Source organism: Salmo trutta, chromosome 12 (assembly GCF_901001165.1).
Source record: "Salmo trutta chromosome 12, fSalTru1.1, whole genome shotgun sequence".
NCBI classification, from domain to species: domain Eukaryota; kingdom Metazoa; phylum Chordata; class Actinopteri; order Salmoniformes; family Salmonidae; genus Salmo; species Salmo trutta.
In genome coordinates, this window is record NC_042968.1 from 55,659,465 (window position 1) to 55,681,480 (window position 22,016).

Genomic DNA, 22,016 nt, shown 5'->3' on the forward strand with positions numbered 1-22,016 from the left:
CAGCTGAATCTGTTAATGAATGGTGAGGCTGTTGAACAAGTTGAGGAGACTAAATTACTTGGCGTTACCTTAGATTGTAAACTGTCATGGTCAAAACATATATATTCAATGGTAGTAAAGATGGGGAGAGGTCTGTCCATAATAAAGAGATGCTCGGCTCTAGTTTTGTCTAATCTGGATTATTGTCCAGTTGCGTGGTCGAGTGCTGCAAGGAAAGACCTAGTTAAGCTGCAGCTGGCCCAGAACAGAGCGTCACGTCTTGCTCTTTATTGTAATCAGAGGGCTGATATAAATACTATGCATGCCAGTCTCTCTTGGCCAAGAGTTGAGGGGAGACTGACTGCATTACTTCTTTTTATAAAAACATTAAAATGTTGAAAATCCCAAATTGTTTGCTTAGGGAATTTACACACAGCTCTAACACACACACTTACCCCACCAGACATGCCACCAGGGGTCTTTTCACAGTCCCCAAATCCAGAACAAATTTAAGAAAGTGTACAGTATTGTGTAGAGCCATTATTGCAATGAACTCCGTTCCGTCTCATATTGTGCAAGTGAACAGCAAACCTGGTTTCAGAAAAAAGATAAAGCAACACCTCATGGCAAAACACCTCTCCCCTATTTGATCAAGACCGTTTGTGTGTATGTATTGATATGTAGGCACATTTTTTCAATTTATGTAGTTCTGTCCTTGAGGTGTTCTTGTCTATTAATGTTCTGTATTGTCATGTTTCATGTTTTGTGTGGACCCCAGGAAGAGTAGGTGCTCCTTGTGCAACAGCTAATGGGGATCCTAATAAAATACCAAATACCAAATGATGGTGTTGGAGTCACGCCAGCCACGCAGTCGTGGGTGAACAGGTGGTGAGGCTGCCTTCCCTCACCACCTGGGGGCAGCCTTTCAGGAAGTCCAGGATCCAGTTGCGGAGGGAGGTGTTCAATCCCAGGACTCTTAGCTTAGTGATGACCTTGGAGGGCACTATGGTGTTGAAGGTGTTCCTTTTGTCCAGATGGGAAAGGGCAGGTTGGAGTGCGTCATCTGTGAATCTGTTGGGGCAGTATGCGAATTGGACTGGATCCAAGGTGTCTGGAATGATGGTGTTGATGTGATCCATGACCAGCCTGTCAAAGCATTTCATGGCTACAGATGTGAGTTGACAGGGCGATTGTCGTTTAGACAGGCTACTTTGGCATTCCCTTGGCACAGGGACTATGATGGTCAGCTTGAAACATGTTGGTATTACAGACTGGGTCAGGGAGAGTTTGAAAATGTCACTGAATACACTTGCCAGCAGGTCAGCGCATGCTCTGAGAACGCGTCCTGGTAATCCGTCTGGCCCTGCGGACTTGTGAATATTAACCTATTTAATGTTATTACTTACATTGGCTATGGAGAGTGTGATCCCACAGTCATCCGGAGCAGCTGGTGCTCTCATGCATGGTTCAGTGTTGCTAGCCTCGAAGCGTGCATAGATGGCATTTAGCTCGTCTGGTAGGCTCGCGCCACTGGGCAGCTTGCGGCTGGGTTTCCCTTTGTAATCCGTGATTGTTTGCAAGCCCTGTCACATCTGACGAGCGTCAGAGCTGGTATAGTAGGATTCAATCTTAGTCCTGTATTGATGCTTTGCCTGTTTGATGGGTGTAGCAGGATTTATTATAAGCGTTCGGATTAGTGTCCCGCTGCTTGAATGGTGTCTGCATCCCAAATGACACCCTATTCCCTATTTAGCACACTACTTTTGACCATCCTTAGGGGTCTGTTCAAAAGTAGGACACTTTATAGGATATAGGGTTCCTTTTGGGACGCATATGTTGGCTTCCCTCTCAAGGAGTTCATTCTCCTCCACACTCTTCCATTCTTCCACTATAAACACTACATGACCAAAAGTATGTGGACACCTGCTTGTCGAACATCTCATTCCAAAATCATCGGCATTGATATGGAGTTGGTCCCCCCTTTGCTGCTATAACAGCCTCAACTCTTCTGGGAAGGCTTTCCGCTAAATGTTGACTTGGAACATTGCTGCGGGGACTTAATACCATTCAGCTACAAGGGCATTAGTGAGGTCGAGCACTGATGTTAGGTGAGATCGGGCCTTGCTTGCCCTCGATGGTCCAATTCATCCCAAAGGTGTTTGATGGGTTTGAGGTCAGGGTCTGTGCAGGCCAGTCAAGTTCTTCCACACCGATCTCGACAAAACATTTCTGTATGGACCTTGCTTTGTGCATCGGGACATTGTCATGCTGAAACAGGACCAGTCACCAAACTGTTACCACAAAGTTGGAAGCACAGAGTCATCTAGAATGTCTAGAATAGTATGCTGTAGCGTTAAGATTTCCCTTCACTGGAACTAAGAGGCCTAGCCCGAACCATGAAAAACAGCCCCAGACCATTATTCCTCCTCCACCAAACTTTACAGTTGGCACAATGCATTGACAACAATTTCATTACGCTTTTTTGCCAACGTTTACTGACACTAGCCATATTCAACGGGTGTTGTACACTTTAGCTTAAGACATGTAGCTAGCTAGGTAAACAATGAACCTAGCTAGGTAAATAACGTGTAAGGTCACACACATCACGTAACGTTGGCAAACGAGCCAGCCAGCCAGCTAACGTTAGCGAGTTAAACAACAATGAACATTGTGCCAAATCATGTCATTACTACCCTGCATGAATCTCCTGGGAGCTAACCAACCTGGTTCAATGTTAGCTAGCTAACATTAGGCTCTAACTAGCAAAGCAAACGGCTCTAGGACACAAATGATAACGTCATACACGTAACGTTAGCTAGGGAGCTAGCTAGCTAACAGTACACTTTAGCTTGAAATGAAACCACTTTCTGTCAAAATTAGACACGTGTTATATCTGCGTTCAACAGGATTACCAACACAGACTGACCAGCTCAAATAGACAGATGCCTTCTATATGGCAGACCAATCCAAACTCCTCTCTCGGCATATTCAGTCCACTCATTATCTCAGCCAATCATGGCTAGTGGGAAGGTTGGTGTCTGTTTCTGTGGCTTAACCAACAAGGCTCATAATTTAACTATTTTATTTGTATTTACAGATGGCATACAAGTTTGTTATTAAGGCACATGAAAGTTCACATGTTCCAGAAGGCATTTCTGCCTAAAAACGCATTTTGACAAAAAAACAACAACATTCAAATAAATGGCTCTCCTGTGAAGTCGTAACTTGCGACATACGCCTTGTTTCCTGAAATGGGTCACATATAAAACATACATTATACTTACAGTGAAGCCGCTCGACCATTTACATCACATTAGTCATCTAACAGAATCCCATCCACATACTTTTGTATGTACAGTGTATCTCACCTTCTTACCTTCTATTGATCTCATAGAAGGTATAAGATCTAACCACAATTCATTACTATTTCATGCATTGTATTTGGTGGTATACTGTATTAGTGCACTCTGAGTCTGTATACGATCCCACATTACAGAACTCTCACATCCCACAACTAGAATAGCTTCCAGGAAACCAATATCTCACCTTGAATATTTTTTATATAATGTTTATTTATCTAGTATTTGATCAAAAAAAAGGTCTTATTTCAGATGGAAATCCTCCATCCTCCATATCTTGCTCAGAGCTATCAGAAGTTTGATTCTATTTCTCATCCTCACCTCCAGGTGTGGACTGTTCTGCTCCCTCACACAGGGCCTTTGGGATTGTTCCCTCTCTCAGGATTTCCATAATGTCCTCCTACACAGTGATAATGGAAAAACTGGAAAGACGGAATTTCCTGAAACAACTTTTGATCCAATGATTCCAATCAGATATTCTCATCTCGCCTAGCTGTTGAATAATTATGGCCTTTTGAAAATAAGTAATGTACCAGAATACTAGTTTGCGTCTGAAAAGAAAGATGTTATAAAAGCTATGAAGATCAGTGCTCACTATGACGGGTAGTGAGTTACTGTACTGGACCCATAGAAATAGAATCTCATTGTAGTTCTGTGAGTGTACCTTAGTGTGACGATCATCCTGAGGCCTTTTAATGAATTGACATGCCTCCTGACATTACACGTGGTGTTAAATTCATTCAAAATATCCCATTGCATTTAATGTCACTGATTTGAACAGTAAATCCCTTCTATTGCATTTCCAAAATGTCCTCCATTTCTTGTAGCCTTCCGATCAGTCTGACCCACGTCCCTGTGAGGAGTGTAGTGACGAGTGAGAAAGTCTGTGTCCTATGGCTTTACAGTACAGCCCCGTCTATCAGAACCCAGTGAAAAGCCTAAGATCATGGCTAACAGTGGCATGCACTCACGCACGCACATACACACACACACACCAGTGGTATTTAGACAGTCTGACACATTCTGGGGCGGCAGGTAGCCTAGTGGTTAGAGCGCTGGGCCAGTAACTGAAAGGTTTGCTGGATCGAATCCCCTAGCTGACAAGGTAAAAATCTGTCGTTCTGCACCTGAACAAGGCACTGTTCCCCGGTAGGCTGTCATTGTAAATAAGAATTTGTTCTTAACTGACTTGCCTAGTGAAATAAAGGTTCAATTAAAATTAAACAATTCCTGTGGGAACACAATAAGGCGATTTATAGACCACACCATCTTCTACCACAGCCACAACAGCACACCTACTGCTAGACAGTATCCACCCCTCTGGATGTAACTCACCCCACCTAATGATCTAATGGTCGAACACTCCCTTCACTCACTCCAAGGCCATGGCTATGCACCTGTCCTATGCATGCACACACACACAAGCACACACTTGCGTGTGCACGTACATGCACACATGTGCACAAATGCATGCACGCCACAGGTTGTTGGTGGCACCTTAATTGGGGAGGACGGGCTCGTGGTAATGGCTGGAGCAGAATAGGTGGAATGGTGTCAAATACATTGAACACCCGGTTTCCATTTCTTTGATGTCATTCCATTTGCGCCGTTCCAGACATTATTATGAGCCGTCCTCCCCTCAGCGGCCTCCTGTGATGCACGCATCAACACAAACACAGAGACACACACACACTCTCCCTCCTTCCTCATTCTGAGGGCCCCATCTGGGCTTGCAGGTGTCATTTTTGTTCCTAATGATAATGATGACAGTGCCAAAATGACAACAGTCAGTGAAACTCTCTTTTTTTTTATCAATGGCTGAACGGAGGCTGTGTTATTCATTGAATCTCTTGTGCTGGGAGGAAACAGGACACTACTGCATGCAGCTGCAGTGGTTGATGTATTATACACACACACACACACACACACACACACACACACACACACAGCTGCAGGGGTTTATGTATGACACACCCACACACACATCCACACACAGCTGCGGTCGTTGATGTATGACACACACACACCCACACACCCCCCCCTACACACAGCTGCGGTGGTTGATGTATGTAGTTAGAGAGGAGATGAATGAGGCTCAACAATTTTAGGATGAACTCATTATAGTGGGCAGTCAGCCGGGTCCATCCTGATGGGCTATTTATCTAGCTAGCTGTTCTATTATTTTATATTTTCTTTCCTGTTCGGTTTCTCTTCATCCCTCTTTCTCCTTTGTTGTTCCCTCCTTCCCTTCTCTCCTCTGGCTCTGTGTGTTTCGCTTCAAATTATTATTGTTCATGTCTGGCTGTTGTATGTGAGAGAGATAGTTAAAGGTCCAATGCAGCCATTTTTATCTCAATATCAAATACTTTCTGGATAACAATTAAATACCTTTGATTGTTTTCAATTAAAATGGTACAAAATAAACTAAAAAAGCTTAAGCAACAATTTTGGTAGGACTACTGCTATGCGATTAACCAAAATGTCAATAATTTTTTTTGTTTTTTAAATAACTAACTGACCGATGTCGGTTCAATTATTTCAATTCCATTTCGTTCCGTTTTTTTTCTGAGAGCTCAATGCGCACCTTGCACTGCAGTTTCTCTAGAGATAAATCAGATCATGCCCAAACTGTACGATGTAGTAGGGATTTTCCAACAGATGTTCTACATAGTTTAGGGCAGAAAACGTTATAATGAACTAAAATGACCATAATCCATCACGTGGCTACTTGTCCGGTCTGTGTTTCGTTCACCTCATGTCCACCAGATGCATGAAACTCTTTGTGTTCCGGCGGAAGTCAATCATTGTCAATGGAGAAGTCCGCAATGCTACGTTGGGGGTGACGCACTAGGCTAGCCGGCCGTAACCGGGAGACCCATGAGGCGGCGCATAAATGGCCCAGCGTCATCCGGGTTCGAGGAGGGTTTCACCTGCCGGGATGTCCTTGTCCCATCGCGCTGTAGTGATTCCTTGTGGCGGGCCTGGCGCCCTACAAGCTGACTTCAGTCGCCAGTTGTACGGTGTTTCCTCCGACACATTGGTGTGGCTGGCTTCCGGGTTAAGCGAGCAGTGTGTCATGAATCAATGTTCTACACTGCTTCTTGACACACTGCTCGCTTAACCCGGAAGCCAGCCGCACCAATGTGTCGGAGGAAACACCGTACAACTGGCGACCGAAGTCTGCTTCTTGACACACAGGGTCGTGTTTCAGAGGACGCATGGCTCTCGACCTTCGCCTCTCCCGAGTCCGTACGGGAGTTGCAGCTATGGGATAAGACTGTTAACTACCAATTGGATATCATGAAATTGGGGAGTAAAAGGGGGAAAAGTACAAAAAACTACAACAAAGTATGTTGAATGGTTAAAAAGTGATAAGCAGTTACAGCATTCAACCCACATAATACATAGTGCATTTAATGATTAAAAAAATATATTCTAACCGAAACCAACTTCAAAAAGCACTAATCGCTCAGCATTAGCTAGGACTGTCTGGGAGTGGTCTGAGTGGGGAGGGGAAAACTGAAAACTAGCTCTTATTGGCAGAGAGGTTTGGAACTCTCTTTTTTTATCGGACTATTAACTAATTTACCACCTGGTGATGTCACCAGCCAGGCAAAACTTTTCAAAACTTTTCAAACCGCTCTTACACTAAAAGGGCATTATCATAATTTTCACAATTTCACAGTATTATTCCAATCTCACGGTGTGGAAATATATATAAAAAAATCACATACTGGGCCTTTAATGCTGGTGGTTGGTTAAGTTTGAATATCTATGATTAATATCTATGATTAATTGCTTAAAGGGATACTTCATCCAAATTACATAATGGTTTCCGATTGACAAGGTATGAATCCATGCTTTGGTTTAGTTTCCCTGGCACTGTTTCCACTTGCTAACGTTTTAGCATTTGTGGCACAAATCCCATTCAAGACATGGGACCGATATTAGCATTTTTCGCAGTATGTTCAAATCATCTATAAGTACGTTTTCTTTTTGCTTCACAATTCATTGTAGATACTTTTGTGTCATTTTGTAATATGTGTCATTTTGTATTATGAGTGAACTATCTTTAATATTAATGAATATAATCATAATGTATTTATACCCATACAGATATAAACACACACAGCTATGTGAGGGAGACATGGTCCTCGACGGCAACTGTGGCTGGACAGTTTCAGGGTGTACCTCACCATGGCGACCACCAACTGGTCCTCTCCTCCTTAGTCCCCCTGGAGACGGAGAGTGGGGATGGGGAGGAGGGGGGAGAGGAGAACATTGTGTACCTCTGAGGCTGGACAGACAGACCTTAAGCCCTCTGGTTCAAATCCAGGACTCAAAAGACTTGATATGAATTTAGGAAGGCTCGGAATCACAGACTGGATTGACTTTGATGGCTCAGACTGGACAGTAAATAGCTAGGCCAGGTTTAAAGAAGAACCAGATCTGACACATATAAAGTAATCTCCCGTCCCCATCATGCTTTGCCTCTCTGCCCTCCGTGTTCTGAGCCAGGTGCCCTCCATATGTGTCTCCAAGTGTTGTCTGTGAGAGAGACTTTTATACTGCTATATGTTTATATTTGTCAATGAATGTACAGTGTGTGTTTATCCGTCTCTGTTTAGAGTTCAGCTCCAGGGCTGCCACCGGGCCTTTATGCCTGAGGCCCTCCGTTGACATAATCAATTTCTCTGTTTCCCCTGCCCAACCCTACTGCAGTGCCTTCCCTCTTTTTCCTCACCCCTGTATCAGTCTCCATCTCTTTGTTTCCCTGGCCCACACTGCCCTAAGTCTGCTTCAGTCTACCTCTCTCTGTCCCTCCCTTGTCCTTTAGCCCCCATCTCTCCAGCGCTATTTATTAGGCTCTCCCCAAGTGAAATGGCGTCTACTCTGTTACCACAGGGGGAAAAAGAGAGAGCAGAGGGTCAGATATCACTAAAAAGGCTGCATCTCTCCAGTCGGTCAGTGGATGATTGTCTAGTGACGGAATAAACTGCTGCTCACACATTCATTGGACAAGCTCTATTTACAAGGCGAGCGGGATGCGGTAAACACATTAGATGTGAAGGATGAGGTGAAATGCCATGATCAGAAGGGATTTGGTGTGTTTCTCAGCCTGTCTGACTCTGGCTACGCCTTTGTTTTCATCTGAAGGACTCGTGATTTTTAAGGAATAATGTTGTGACCGTAGCAATCCATCAATGATACAGTAGAGTACACTGCACTACTACCACCTATGTGAAGTACAGATTTTATTAGGGTCAACTGCATATCGTGGTCAAAAACCATAGGGCAGAAACATTCCTATACTGTATGTTCAATGAACTTTGAAGTATTACATCTGTGACAAAGTGCACTCTATATGTAAACAATACTTTGGATGCGAATGATACCAAATATGTCAAAATTTGATTTGTTCTTTATGATTATTATTGTTATTTTTTTTTACATTGTTTTCATCAAGGCACATATTTCATAGCACGTTGTTTCTTGTAGTCTGTGTTCAGTCATTTAGAATTTTGTCTGACATATAGTTACTATATTAGCAAAGTCTACGTGTCAGTAGTAGTTGGGTAGTCAGCCTGGTATCAGTAAAAAGCATCATATTGTGATGCTTTTTAGCAAAAGCATCACAATATGATGCATGGCAATGATATTGTAATGGGTTAGTAAGCTATGGTTGAAGGATGACTGATGAAATTAATCTTGTACGCACTTAAGAGGTGACCTTGCTTTTTACTAAGAGCTGTACCATTGCACTTGAATATTCATGTTCTACTTTAGTGCCAATATGTTTTTTTATTTAATGACCATTGAGATGTCCTGAAAGTCAGGCTTTAGCTGTCCTACAGCCACCATTAAAAACACAAATAAAAACAAAACGTTAGACCTAAAGGACATTGTAGGGTGTGTCCTGAATGGTTAACTATTCCCTATACAGTGCTCTAAGTTTCACCATGGCCCATGGGGCTCTGGTCAAAGTGTGAAAAATATAGAGAATACTGTGCCATTTGGAAGTCAGCCATAGTATGTAGTTATACACAAGGGTATTGTAATAGGTAGCTTCATCTACGTACATATAAAACAGCACAATGGTTATGTTCAGATTTTGTTGTCAATACCATGTGATACAGTCGATTACTTTTATGTCTATATTTCACTGCCTTCATTTGTTTATAGTCGATGAGCTTTATCGTTGTTTTATAGTACTCCTTGTTGGGTTATGTTATGTTGTAAGTTGGATTTGTCTGTAGTGCATCATAACACGGACATATGGTTATGTACATTTCATCTTGTTTACATCATTACTCTGTAGTAGATATCTTGGAATATAAATGCAAATCATTTCTATGTGTTTGTGTTGTTATTATACAGCTTCTTCTGAATCAGAATGTAACAGGAGGGTAAAGCCATAGAAATAGGTTGAGAATTCATTCAAATTCTATGGGTAAAACCACCAAACTGACAACCCTTTCAATTCAGTACACTGTAACACTACCTCAGTCATGTTGACTTGACTGAGAGAGTTCTGTATACCAGTCAATGGTTTGAACGTGCCTGTTATTGGAATATGTTATATGGGGATAGATGGTGTTCATCTGGCCCAGTCATCCGCCCTATACAGACATGTACAAACACAGGCACCTTGATGAATCGACACGCAGGTGGCAGGTGGCAAGCCAGCAGGTGCATGAAAGTCATCGCTTCACTTTCTGGCTCTAAGGTTAGTATGACATGCCTGCCTGTCTCCCTAAACATGAATAAGATATACAACAGCCAGCTACCTCAACCCCCCCCCCCCTCCCCACCTTCTCTCTCTACCCCTTCTTCTCCCTTATTTTCTCCTCCTATAATCTCTCCTGGGAGTGAAGTTGGAGGGTAGTAGAAGAGGACTTATCTTTTTGCTGACCTTGATGGGTTTGTTTAGTCCCAGTGTTTGATCTCCTTCTATTCTCCAGGTAGCCTCTTTCGTGTTTCCACTGTTTCCATTAGCCTTATTTCCCAATAGCCAGCTCTGCAGCTCAAACTGAGATTAGTCTTTGCAATATCAGCGCTTTCAGCCTCTGGTGGCATACCTAGTCTAATTGGATTTGCGTGGGTGCGTGCGGCATAGGATTGTTGTACTGTATCAGTATGTTGAAGCTGGAGCAGAAAGCGAGAGTAGCATGAAAAAGAAAATGTTCCTTTATTTTAGTTTAACTCTCCAGAACCTTCACAAAGGGACTCGCTTCCAGATGTTACCATGGCAACCTGGCAGGGGCTGCCTAAGGGAGTGAAGCGGAAGGAGAGGCTGGAGAACTGTGTAAGTGTGTGTGTGTGTGCACAAATGTGTGTGTGTGTTCACTAGAGCAGCATGCAGGTCTGAATAAAGATGAGCTCTCAATGGGGGACTGACACAAACACACACAATGGAAATATTAAAGGGAAAACATTGTTAGGCTGGTAACTGCTGAGACCAAAGTTGCTAGTGGCAGTATCAATCAATCAAATGTATTTATTAAGTCCTTCTGACATCAGCTGATGTCACAAAGTGCTGTACAGAAACCCAGCCTAAAACCCCAAACAGCAAGCAATGCAGGTGTAGAAGCACGGTGGCTAGGAAAAACTCCCTAGAAAGGCCAGAACCTAGGAAGAAATCTAGAGAGGAACCAGGCTATGAGGGGTGGCCAGTCCTCTTCTGGCTGTGCCGGGTGGAGATTATAACAGAACATGGCCAAGATGTTCAAATGTTCATAAATGACCAGCAGGGTCAAATAATAATCACAGTGGTTGTCGAGGGTGCAACAGGTCAGCACCTCAGGAGTAAATGTCAGTTGGCTTTACATAGCCGATCATTCAGAGAATCTCTACCGCTCCTGCTGTCTCTAGAGAGTTGAAAACAGCAGGTCTGGGACAGGTAGCACGCCCGGTGAACAGGTCAGGGTTCCATAGCCGAAGCAGAACAGTTGAAACTGGAGCAGCAGCACGGCCAGGTGGACAGCAAGGAGTCATCAGGCCAGGTAGTCCTGAGGCATGGTCCTAGGGCTGAGAGAGAGAGAGAGAGAATTTAAGTTCACACAGGACACTGGTTAAGACAGGAGAAATACTCCAGATATAACAGATAATAGCCCCCCGACACAAACTACTGCAGCATAAATACTGGAGGCTGAGACAGGAGGGGGTCGGGAGACACTGTGGCCCCATCCGACGATACCCCGGACAGGGCCAAACAGGCAGGATATAGGGAAACCTTCAACCACCAACTTACCATCCTGAGACAAGGCCGAGTATAGCCCACAAAGATCTCCGCCACGGCCCAACCCAAGGGGGGGCGCCAACCCGGACAGGAAGATCACATCAGTGACTCAACCCACTCAAGTGACGCACCCCTGAGTATCTGAGTCTGACAGTTAGGTTTCTGATGGATTAGCTACTTTAGCATTACAGCGTCATGTTAATATGAACAAAAATATAAACACAACATGTAAAGTGCTGGTCCCATGTTTCATGAGCTAAAATAAAAGATCCCAGAAAATGTGCATATGCACAAAAAGCGTATTTCTCTCAGATTTTGTGCAAAAATGTGTTTACATCCTCGTTAGTGAATATTTCTCCTTTGCCAAGATAGTCCATCTGCCTGACAGGTGTGGCATATCATGGAACTGGTTAAACACCATGATCATTACACAGGTGCACCTTAATCTGAGGTCAATCAAAGGCTACTCTAAAATGTGCAGTTTTGTAACACAACATAATGCAATTGGCATGCTGACTGCAGCAATGTCCACCAGAGCTATTGACAGATCATTTAATAATTTCTCTACCATAAGTTGCCTCCAACGTCATTTTAGAGATTTTGGCAGTACGTCCAACCAGCCTCACAACGGCAGACCACATGTATGGCTTCGTGTGGGCGAACGGTTTGCTGATGTCAACGTTGTGCAAAGAGTGCCCCATGGTGGCGGTGGGGTTATGGTATGGGCAGACATAAGCTACGGACAACGAACACAATTGCATTTTATCGATGGCAATTTGAATGCACAGAGATACCGTGACGAGATCCTGAGGCCCATTGTCGTGCCATTCATCTGCCGCCATCCCGCCATGTTTCAGCATGATAACGCACAGCCCCATGTCGTAAGGATCTGTACACAATTCCTGGAAGCTGAAAATGTCCCAGTTCTTCCATGGCCTTCATACTCACCAGACATGTCACCCATTGAGCATGTTTGGGATTCTCTGGATCGACGTGTACAACAGCGTGTTCCAGTTCCCGCCAATGTCCAGCACCTTTGAACAGCCATTGAAGAGGAGTGGGACAACATTCCACAGGCCACAGTCAACAACCTGATCAACTCTATGTGAAGAAGATGTGTTGTGCTTAGGGCTGTTACAGTTACCATATTACCGCCACACCAGCGGTCACAAGTCATGACTGCGTTTAGTCACGGTAACTAGGCTTCTCCAAGCTCTAATGCTACTGATGGTCATTAGTAGCCTACTAAACGTGGTAACTGCCTGGTACTCAGCACTATTGTCCCTCTAATCACTCTGACATCAATGCAAATGTCATTGAAAATCAAATCAAACACTGCATGAGAGACCATGAGCTCATGTTGCACAACATTTCTATAGGCTATGCAATTGCGTGAGAAAACAGAGTGATGGCCTCTATTAAAAAGAGGAGGATCCCATCAGATTTCTATAGGCTAGACCTACTATATTTATATCTCAACTTTCTTAATATTAAGCATATTGCTTTTCTTTACAACAGGAGTTTAGCCTACCTGGCTGGCATGATCCTCCATACGTTATTTAAGTGCATAGATGACATGTATTGTTTTACCCTGCCCCTGTTTCGAGATGGTCCTTTCTAAATCAAAACAAATTTCACACACACAGTGGATTTAAAAAGTCTACACACCCCTGTTAAAATGCCAGGTTTTTGTGATGTAAAAGAATGAGACAAAGATAAATCATGTCAGAACTTTTTCCACCTTTAATGTGACCTATAACGTGAACAATTCAATTGAAAAACAAACAAATCTTTGAGGGGGAAAAATAAAAAACTCACAAAAACCTGGTTGCATAAGTGTGCACACCCTTAAACTAATACTTTGTTGAAGCACCTTTTGATTTTATTACAGCACTCAGTCTTTTTGGGTAGGAGTTGATTAGCATGGCACATCTTGATGTGGCAATATTTGCCCACTCTTCTTTGCAAAAGCGCTCTAAATCTGTCAGATTACGAGGACATCTCCTGTGCACAGCCCTCTTCAGATCACCCCAGAGATGTTCAATTGGATTCAGGTCTGGGCTCTGGCTGGGCCATTCCAAAACGTTAATCTTCTTCTGGTGAAGCCATGCTTTCATGGATTTGGATGTGTGCATTGGGTCGTTGTCGTGCTGAAAGGTGAACTTCCTCTTCATCTTCAGCTTTCTAACGGACGCCTGAAGGTTTTGTGCCAAAATTGCCTGGTATTTGGAACTGTTCATAATTCCCTCCACCCTGACTAAAGCCCCGGTTCCAGCTGAAGAAAAACAGCCCCAAAGCATGATGCTGCCACCACCATGCTTCACTGTGGGTATGGTGTTCTTTGGGTGATGTGCAGTGTTGTTTTTGCGCCAAACATACCTTTTGGAATTATGGCCAAAAAGTTCAACCTTAGTTTCATCAGACCATAACACATTTTCCCACGGGCTTGGATGTTTTTCATTGTAAGAAAAGGCTTCCGTCTTGCCACCCTACCCCATAGCCCATTCATATGAAGAATACGGGAGATTGTTGTCACATGTAGCACACAGCCGGTACTTGCCAGAAATTCCTGCAGTTCCTTTAATGTTGCTGTAGGCCTCTTGGAAGCCTCCCTGACCTCGTCTTTTCATATATTTTGGAGGGACGTCCAGTTCTTGGTAATGTCTCTGCGGTGCCATATTTTCTCTACTTGATGATGACTGTCTTCACTGTGTTCCATGGTATATGTAATGCTTTGGAAATTATTTTGTACCCTTCTCCTGACTGATATCTTTCAACAATGAGATCCCTCTGATGCTTTGGAAGCTCTCAGCGGACCATGGCTTTTGCTCTTAGATGCAACTAAGAAAATGGCAGGAAAATCCTACTAGAACAGCTGAACTTTATTTGTGATTAATCAGTCACTTTAAATGATGGCAGGTGTGTAATGACTTCTATTTAACATGAGTTTGAATGTGTTTGGTTAATTCTGAACACAGCCACATCCCCAGTTATAAGAGGGTGTGCACACTTATGCAACCATGTTATTGTAAGGTTTTTATTTTTCATTTTTCCCCCTCGAAGATTTCAGTTTGTTTTTCAATTGAATTGTTCATATTATAGGTCACGTTAACAGTAGAAAAAGTTCTGATATGATTTATCTTTGTCTCATTCTTTTACATCACAAAAACCTGGCATTTTAACCTGGGTGTGTAGACTTTTTATATCCACTGTATATTATTTAGTATACATGCATTCGGAAAGTATTCAAACCCCTTCCCTTTGTCAATATGAGGTATTGTGTGTAGATTGTTAAGCATTTTTTATTTAATCAATTTTAGAATAAGGCTGTAACGTAAAACATTTGGAAAAGTCAAGGGGTCTAAATACTTTCCAAATGCACTGTATGTAAAGACAAGATTAAATCAAGAATAGTCTAATGTGTGACAATATTAGGTTATCTCTTGAATGATGCCCAGCTTATTTGCAGTAAGGGAAGAAACAGTGCATGCCTTTTTTTTGCAACTTTTTCAAATCATAGTCGCACACCTCATGTAACCTAGCCCATAGGCCTAATTGTTTTGATAAAGTTTGAATCAACTAAAGTGGCCAAATAACTTCTTAAAATTAAGCACATTAATCCGCTTTATAACCAACCGATGTAGAGCCTAACTGGCATACATGGGCGGTGCGTGAGTTTCAAGTTTGGGGAAGATGCACCTTTATAATAAAGCCTTACGTGCATAATCACATTTGCGGTCACTTTTGAGAATGTTGTTTTCCCGCTAATTGATTGCATTTTGGAACATTTGTGTGCACATTGCTGCTCTCATAATGTGAAGAAAGAGCCAAATAGTTGATAAACATTTTAAGCTAAACGTTCTGATCTGTTGCATTGGTTATAAAAGTTTTTGTTGTTGTTGCTAGTGGTTGTATTAATGTTTTTTCTACCGCATCCCACAACTGTCCCAGACGGTTTGGAATATTTATTTCTCGCACAGGACAAGTTGACCAATAGAAAAGGTCAACTTTTGTACTATGGGGTAGAGTTGTAGCCTACTTGGAGCCTACGTCGGAACTCAGATGTGAAAAGGGCCCGTTCATGTGACGGCATTGGTTAATAAGAATTTAGACATCTGAGAAAACCATGTGAATGAGAGGTGCATAGGAGCACGCAGCCGTGAGAAGGGAATTACAATTATTATATTCAGCCCAACGGGCACTGGCTGCTAAGGCATGGATTTTTGTAGGGGGCATTACGGTCACACAAAGAGGAATCCGCCAGGAAACTTGAGGCATTATCAATTGCTTGTCAAACTGTGAATGAGAGACTGATGAAGTGTGTGCAGCCTGCGCAAGAAACAAAGCAGAGCTTATGCATTTCATGCAACTTTTTTCAAATCATCATTAAAGTTGCATCATTCAGCCTTACAATGTATTAAAAATCAAAACATATCGCCCAACGTTTGTTGAACAAATAAAGTTGCATAAATAACTCTAAATGAAGCATAATAGGGGGACCTGTTTCTTTGTTAACTGCTCAACACAGAATAGCCGCATGTGGGCACTCCCTCAGAAAGGATATTTTCTCCAGTTTCTATTTTATTCAGCTTTGTTATATTAAATTGTATTCTTCATGCTATAAAATAATGCCACTGAATTATATTCAAATCTTGTCTGCTAAATGAACTAGTGTAGCCCACATCCATATGGCATAGCCAGATCAGGACCCTAACATAAGGACAACTCAGAGTATGCTCTTCTGAAATATATATATTTTTTCATATCATGTTTCTTTAGACCTGTCTAAAATGAATAATGGATTTATTGTGATGGTGTAGGCTATATTACATGGATGTACTAGACTTTTTAAAATGTAGATGTTCCAAAGGTCTGAATCAGTGGCTTGTAGGATATGCATTGTAGCCATGAGATGCTAAATGTGTTTATGTTAATTAGTGGTCATTTACCATGAGATTGGCAGTTATTTGCTTGGCAATCACCAGCTGACAAAATTTCATGACCGCCACAGCCTTAGTAGCGCTTCATGAGGCAAATGGTGGTCACAGCAAATACTGACCAGTTTTCTGTTTCACGCCGCTACCATTAAAAATATATATATCTATGACCAACAGATGCATATCTTTATTGCTAGTCATGTGAAATCCATAGATTAGGGCCTAATGAATTTATTTCAATTGACTGATTTCCTTATATCAACTGTAATTGTAAAATCTTTTACATTTGCTTATTTAAACACTATATATACAAAAGTATGTGGACACCCCTTCAACTGAGTGGATTCGGCTATTTCAGCAACCCCCGTTGCTGACAGGTGTATAAAATCGAGCACATAGCTATGCTATCGCCATAGACAAACATTGGCAGCAGAATGGCCTTACTGAAGAGCTCAGTGACTTTCAACGTTGCACCATCACCGTCATCTTTCTCCTTCTGTATTGCAGGAGGGAGAGAGAAGCCAAGCAGCTGCTCAGCATGGAGCGGGGTAAGGGCTGTGTGTTGTGTGTCTATGAGTGACAAGGGGAGCAGGGAGGGGGAGAGAGATAGTAATCAAGTCAACTCGCGCTGGTCGACTAACGTACAGTAGCGGTGCGGGTGTAAAACAGTGGGGAAGCCAAGAAAAGAAAAAAAGCCATATTAACAACCTTTGTATCTGCGCTATAACCTGTTAGTTCATACTGTTTGCTGGGGGCTCCCGAGTGGCGCAGCGGTCTAAGGCACAGCATCTCAGTTCTGGAGGCATCACTACAGACACTCTGGTTTGAATCCAGGCTGTAACACAACTGGCTGTGATTTGGAGTCCCATAGGGCGGTGCACAATTGGTCCACCGTCGTCCGGGTTTGGCCAGTGTAGGCCGTCATTGTAAATAAGAATTTGTTCTTAACTGACTTGCCTAGTTAAATAAAAGTATGCCTTGCCACCGTGATATATTTTGGGCTCCCGAGTGGGGCAGCGGTCTAAGGCACTGCATCTCAGTGCAAGAGGTGTCGCGTCACTACAGTACCTGGTTCGAATCCAGGCTATATCACATTCGGCTGTGATTGGGAGTCCCATAGGGCGGCACACAATTGGCCCAGCGTCGTCCGGGTTTGGCTTGGATAGGCCATCATAAATAAGAATTTGTTCTTAACTGACTTGCCTAGTTAAATAAAGGTTGTTTCATCACAAAACTGGAGACCAACATCTGTCCGGTGAAGTCCACAAAGCATATTGAATGTTACAAACAGTTACATGACCTACAGCATGGTCAAGTAAGTTAATGTTTCCAACATTTTTGGACTACTAAACAACTATTGATTTAGAACCAAGGAGAGTTACTGCAAGTTGCAAAGAAAACAGGAGCTGCCTCCACTATTCCAGCACCATTTCAACTTCAACATTTCAACACCAAATCACCTATGCTTAGTCTAAAACAGTGACAACTAAAAGATACCAAAAACAATTTAGTCCAATCAAAGTAAGCTAATATGATGTGGCTGTCCATGGTACTGATTTGTGTGTGTGTGCGCGCAAGTAGAAAAACATGTTGACTCACCATACTTCTAGAGAAATGCCAATGCCATCCTCCTCTCTTTCATGTTGACGAAATGGTCTATGACTATGTCATACAGTACACGCTTTTAGTTTTTGTTGTCCTAGGCTACCTGGCTAAAATGCTTGCTTGCTAGCCTAACTTCCTTTTATGGGCAATGATGCGCCAGGACAGCTAATTAACATTAGCCTACTACAACTAGCTACATATTGAACTTTCATCCTGCCAGGGACACAATGTATGAATTTATTGTTGGATCTGAATCGCTGTTATAATCATTGGCCAGTATGGAGAATTAATACAAATTCATTAAAAGTCTAAATTCCTATCGCTATCCATGGCTAATTTAGGAAAGGGACGATTTTAGCTAGCTAGCCACCGGAGGACAATGACACAACGAGATGCAACATTTAAAGTTTTTCTGTAAATTACATTTAGCTTTTGATGTGATTGTTGTGAAGCCAAATCCAACCTGGCTTCCCTTGACGTTTTTTTGTTGTTGTTTTGCTCCAGGACTATTCACAGCGTACTCAGTTTGGCTCAACGCTGATTGGCTATAATTGTTTTATGAAAGGAGACCAAATGCTCTCTGGCTCCAGATGCATTCAATGCTACCGGCGGCAACAATGTTATACTCTTTTTGTCCAGACATCAGATAGATAGGCTACACATACTGAGACAGAGGGGCGCTGTTTCGCATGCTCGGATGCTTCCTCTAGTGAGATACATTCAGCCTCTTACGAATTGAAAGAAAATTATGAAATACAGAGGCGAAAGATGCAATATGTTATGTATTTTTCTTATTTTCTTGGTACATTTTTGGGGAAGCCTGACTTCCCTTGGCATCGGTGAACACACAACACTGCTAACTTATTGCTCGATATTTATCATCTCATCTAATTACAACATAGTACCTGTCTTGACAGCATCAACCCGAGAGAAGCTAGTTAAGCTATCTAGCTAGTGTTAGCTAGGCTAACTGAGACTACATAACTTTAACTGTGTGCTTTCTCCCCTTCCTACAGTAAATAACAACAACTCCATTCAGATTATTAAGTAGCGGCTTACCTGTTGGCTCTTGGTGTTGTAACCTGTCCTTTTTTTTATTTAACTTTTAGTTTTGTAATTTTAATTCCATCTTCCATTGATTAGCCTAGATATCTCCTAATAACTTGCCACACGCAGTCTCTAGCTCCTATGACTGTAGCCTAGTGCGTTTTGATGTCTTGTGATTGGATGACAACAAGAAGTTACACGCGCCACTCTCGTGAAAAGCAAGAGCAGCAGCAGCATCAATGATCAAATGTTCTTTCTCTCTCTGCAGGAAGTGTGATGTAGACCATCTGTGTTGTGAATTCACGTGGAATTGTATACATTTTTCTTATCGTTTCAATAGAAAAACTATAAAATTGTCCGTTAAGAAAAATTATCCATTTGTCACCTCCCTACTTCTGAGTCCTCTGCCCCAGAGGAACGTGGAGTGTGTGTGTGCATGCGTGTGTGCTCTGTGTGTGCGTGTGTGTGTGTGCGTGCGTTCACAACCGCCGAGTGTTGAGAATGCAGAGTGCTTATGCCCTCCCCATGGGGAACTGTAATGATTTCTGTGGGCGTTCGGAATAAAGCTGTCCAGACCAAATATAAATAACAACCATTAAAACACATCCGGCTGAGGAGGGATTTTATTAGAGATACCAACAATATACAGCATTTATGCAACTTATTGGATTCCTCTCTGGCTGATATATGGTGACACACTAGCCTCGGTATAACTACAGTATAGTGTGTTTGGCATCAAAACAAGCTTTATGGGAGGAAAAGCAACTTTAGGTGAATTTTTTTTTTCTCATGTATTTTTTATTTCCTTTTAAGACTTCCACAAACTAGTTTTCTCCGGGCAGTAGGGCTGTGGTGGCATGCCAGGGTTACATGAGGAATGGTCATAGCAGTGGAGTATGAAGGTTGGGAATTTGAGAACGTTAGTTGCCATTGCTTAGATCTATGGATATCACATGACTGAGCAGGGCTGCAGCCATGAGTGGGCATTGGAGGGCATAGGCAAACCCACTTGGCAGCCAAGCCCACCCACTGGGGAGCCAGGCCCAGCCAATCAGAATGAGTTTTTCCCCATAAAATGACTTTATTACAGACAGAAATACTCCTCTGTATGTGTTGCATTGTGTTGTGTGACAAAACTGCACATTTTAAAGTGGCCTTTTATTGTCCCCAGCACAAGGTGCACTTGTGTAATGATCGTGCTGTTTAATCAGCTTTTTGATATGCCACACCTGTCAGGTGGATGTAAACAAATTTGTGCACAAAATTTGAGAGAAATATGCTTTTTATGCGTGTGTAATATTTCTGGGATTTTTATTTCAGCTCATGAAACATGGGACCAACACTTTACATGTTGCATAAATATTTTTGTTCAGTGTATATGTTTACCTCCAGACAAGCAGTCAGTATGTGTTGTTGTTGAATTCTATTTTAACCGCAAATCAAGTAATAATATGACAAATAAGCGAGGGATGTTATATTAAAGGCCCAGTGAAGTCAAAACATTCTGTGTTTTATATATATTTCCACACTATGAGGTTTTAATAATACTGTGAAATTGTGAAAATTATGATAATGCCCTTTTCGTGTAAAAGCTGTTTGAAATTACTACTCTGACAGTCCTACCAAAATTCTAGCTTAAGAAGCTATTTTGTTTCTTCTTCACAATTGTAATTGAAAACAATCACAGTAAGGTACTTAATTGATACCCAAAAATGATTTGATAGAGATCAAAACATCTGCATTGGACCTTTAACCCTCTCATCTTGACCTCTCACCTATAGGCTTTAAAGTGGCTCATATGTGCCCCCTTTAACACACATATTGTCCCCAACTGTATCAAGGTGGAGTGTATGCAGCAATCTTTATCCATAAACACTGTAATACAGACACATTTGGTGGCTTTAATGCCATAAAGGAAAAAATTCTCAAAGCTATGGCATGTAATGACAAATTCTGTTGCGGAACAGATCCCAGAGTGATCCCCCTTTTCACGCACACAAACACACACATACAGACAGACAAACATACACAAACACACACCTTTGTTTCCGACGCCCCTCTTTCATGTCAGATGACCTGTCCAACTCTCAACGTTGTGTGATGGACCTGTGTTGGACGTCATCACAACATGAAGGTTTACATGGCAGAACCAGGGGATTCGTTTAGAAGCTGTCACACAGGATTAGTTTGAAAGGGGGAAACAAGATTCGCCAAAGCTTCATCCATCGAGCGTCATGTGAAGGGGTTAGAGGGGGTGTCCCCGTGTTGTGTTAGATGTTGTGTGCTGAGCTGCACGTGATCACACACAAAAGCATGTTCCCACTCGTTGCTCTCTGACAGAAAGATCCACCTTCAAAAGACCATAATGGAGATTTTTTGTTGTTGTTGATCTTTTTGAATAGTAGAAGAGGATTGTTAATTCCTCTTATTGGTTAAGATGACAGGATGTCTGAAAAGGCTTTGAGCGCATGGATAATCCACAGAGGTGCGGAACACCAGAGGATATACCCTGGGTTCGCTTTGGTTTGACGTGAGTCACCGCAAATGACTGACATATACTGTACCTGTGAACATATGTGTAACCTGACGATTATATCTGGTACTATCCCCAAGGTTTGGAAGGCGGTCCGTGTACTTCCCCTTCACCAAGGTGGCGACCCTTGTGACCTAAATAATTATCGGCCTATTTTTAAACTTTCTTGCCTATTAGAATCCTTTATTTATTCTCAGCTAAGATCTTTCTTATCTTTGAAATGTATTCTAAATGTTGGGTTTTAGACCAGGTCATAGCACTGTCTCTGCTGTGTCCCTTGTTATAAATGATGTGCTTAATTGTAAGGATAAAAGGCC

At 42.3% G+C, this 22,016-nt stretch overlaps 1 protein-coding gene across 3 annotated transcripts in view; it reads left to right on the top strand.

Moving 5' to 3' along the window:
- LOC115203824 (rho guanine nucleotide exchange factor 28-like) overlaps nucleotides 1–9,692 on the top strand; it is a 103,089-nt gene extending 93,397 nt beyond the window's left edge. For all 3 annotated transcript variants that reach the window (XM_029768853.1, XM_029768854.1, XM_029768855.1), the window contains one exon: nucleotides 7,455–9,692. In XM_029768853.1, the coding sequence (XP_029624713.1) occupies nucleotides 7,455–7,633 (179 nt within the window). In that variant the 3' untranslated portion in view covers nucleotides 7,634–9,692. The remainder of the gene's footprint in view (nucleotides 1–7,454) is intronic.
- The last annotated feature ends 12,324 nt before the right edge of the window (nucleotides 9,693–22,016 follow it).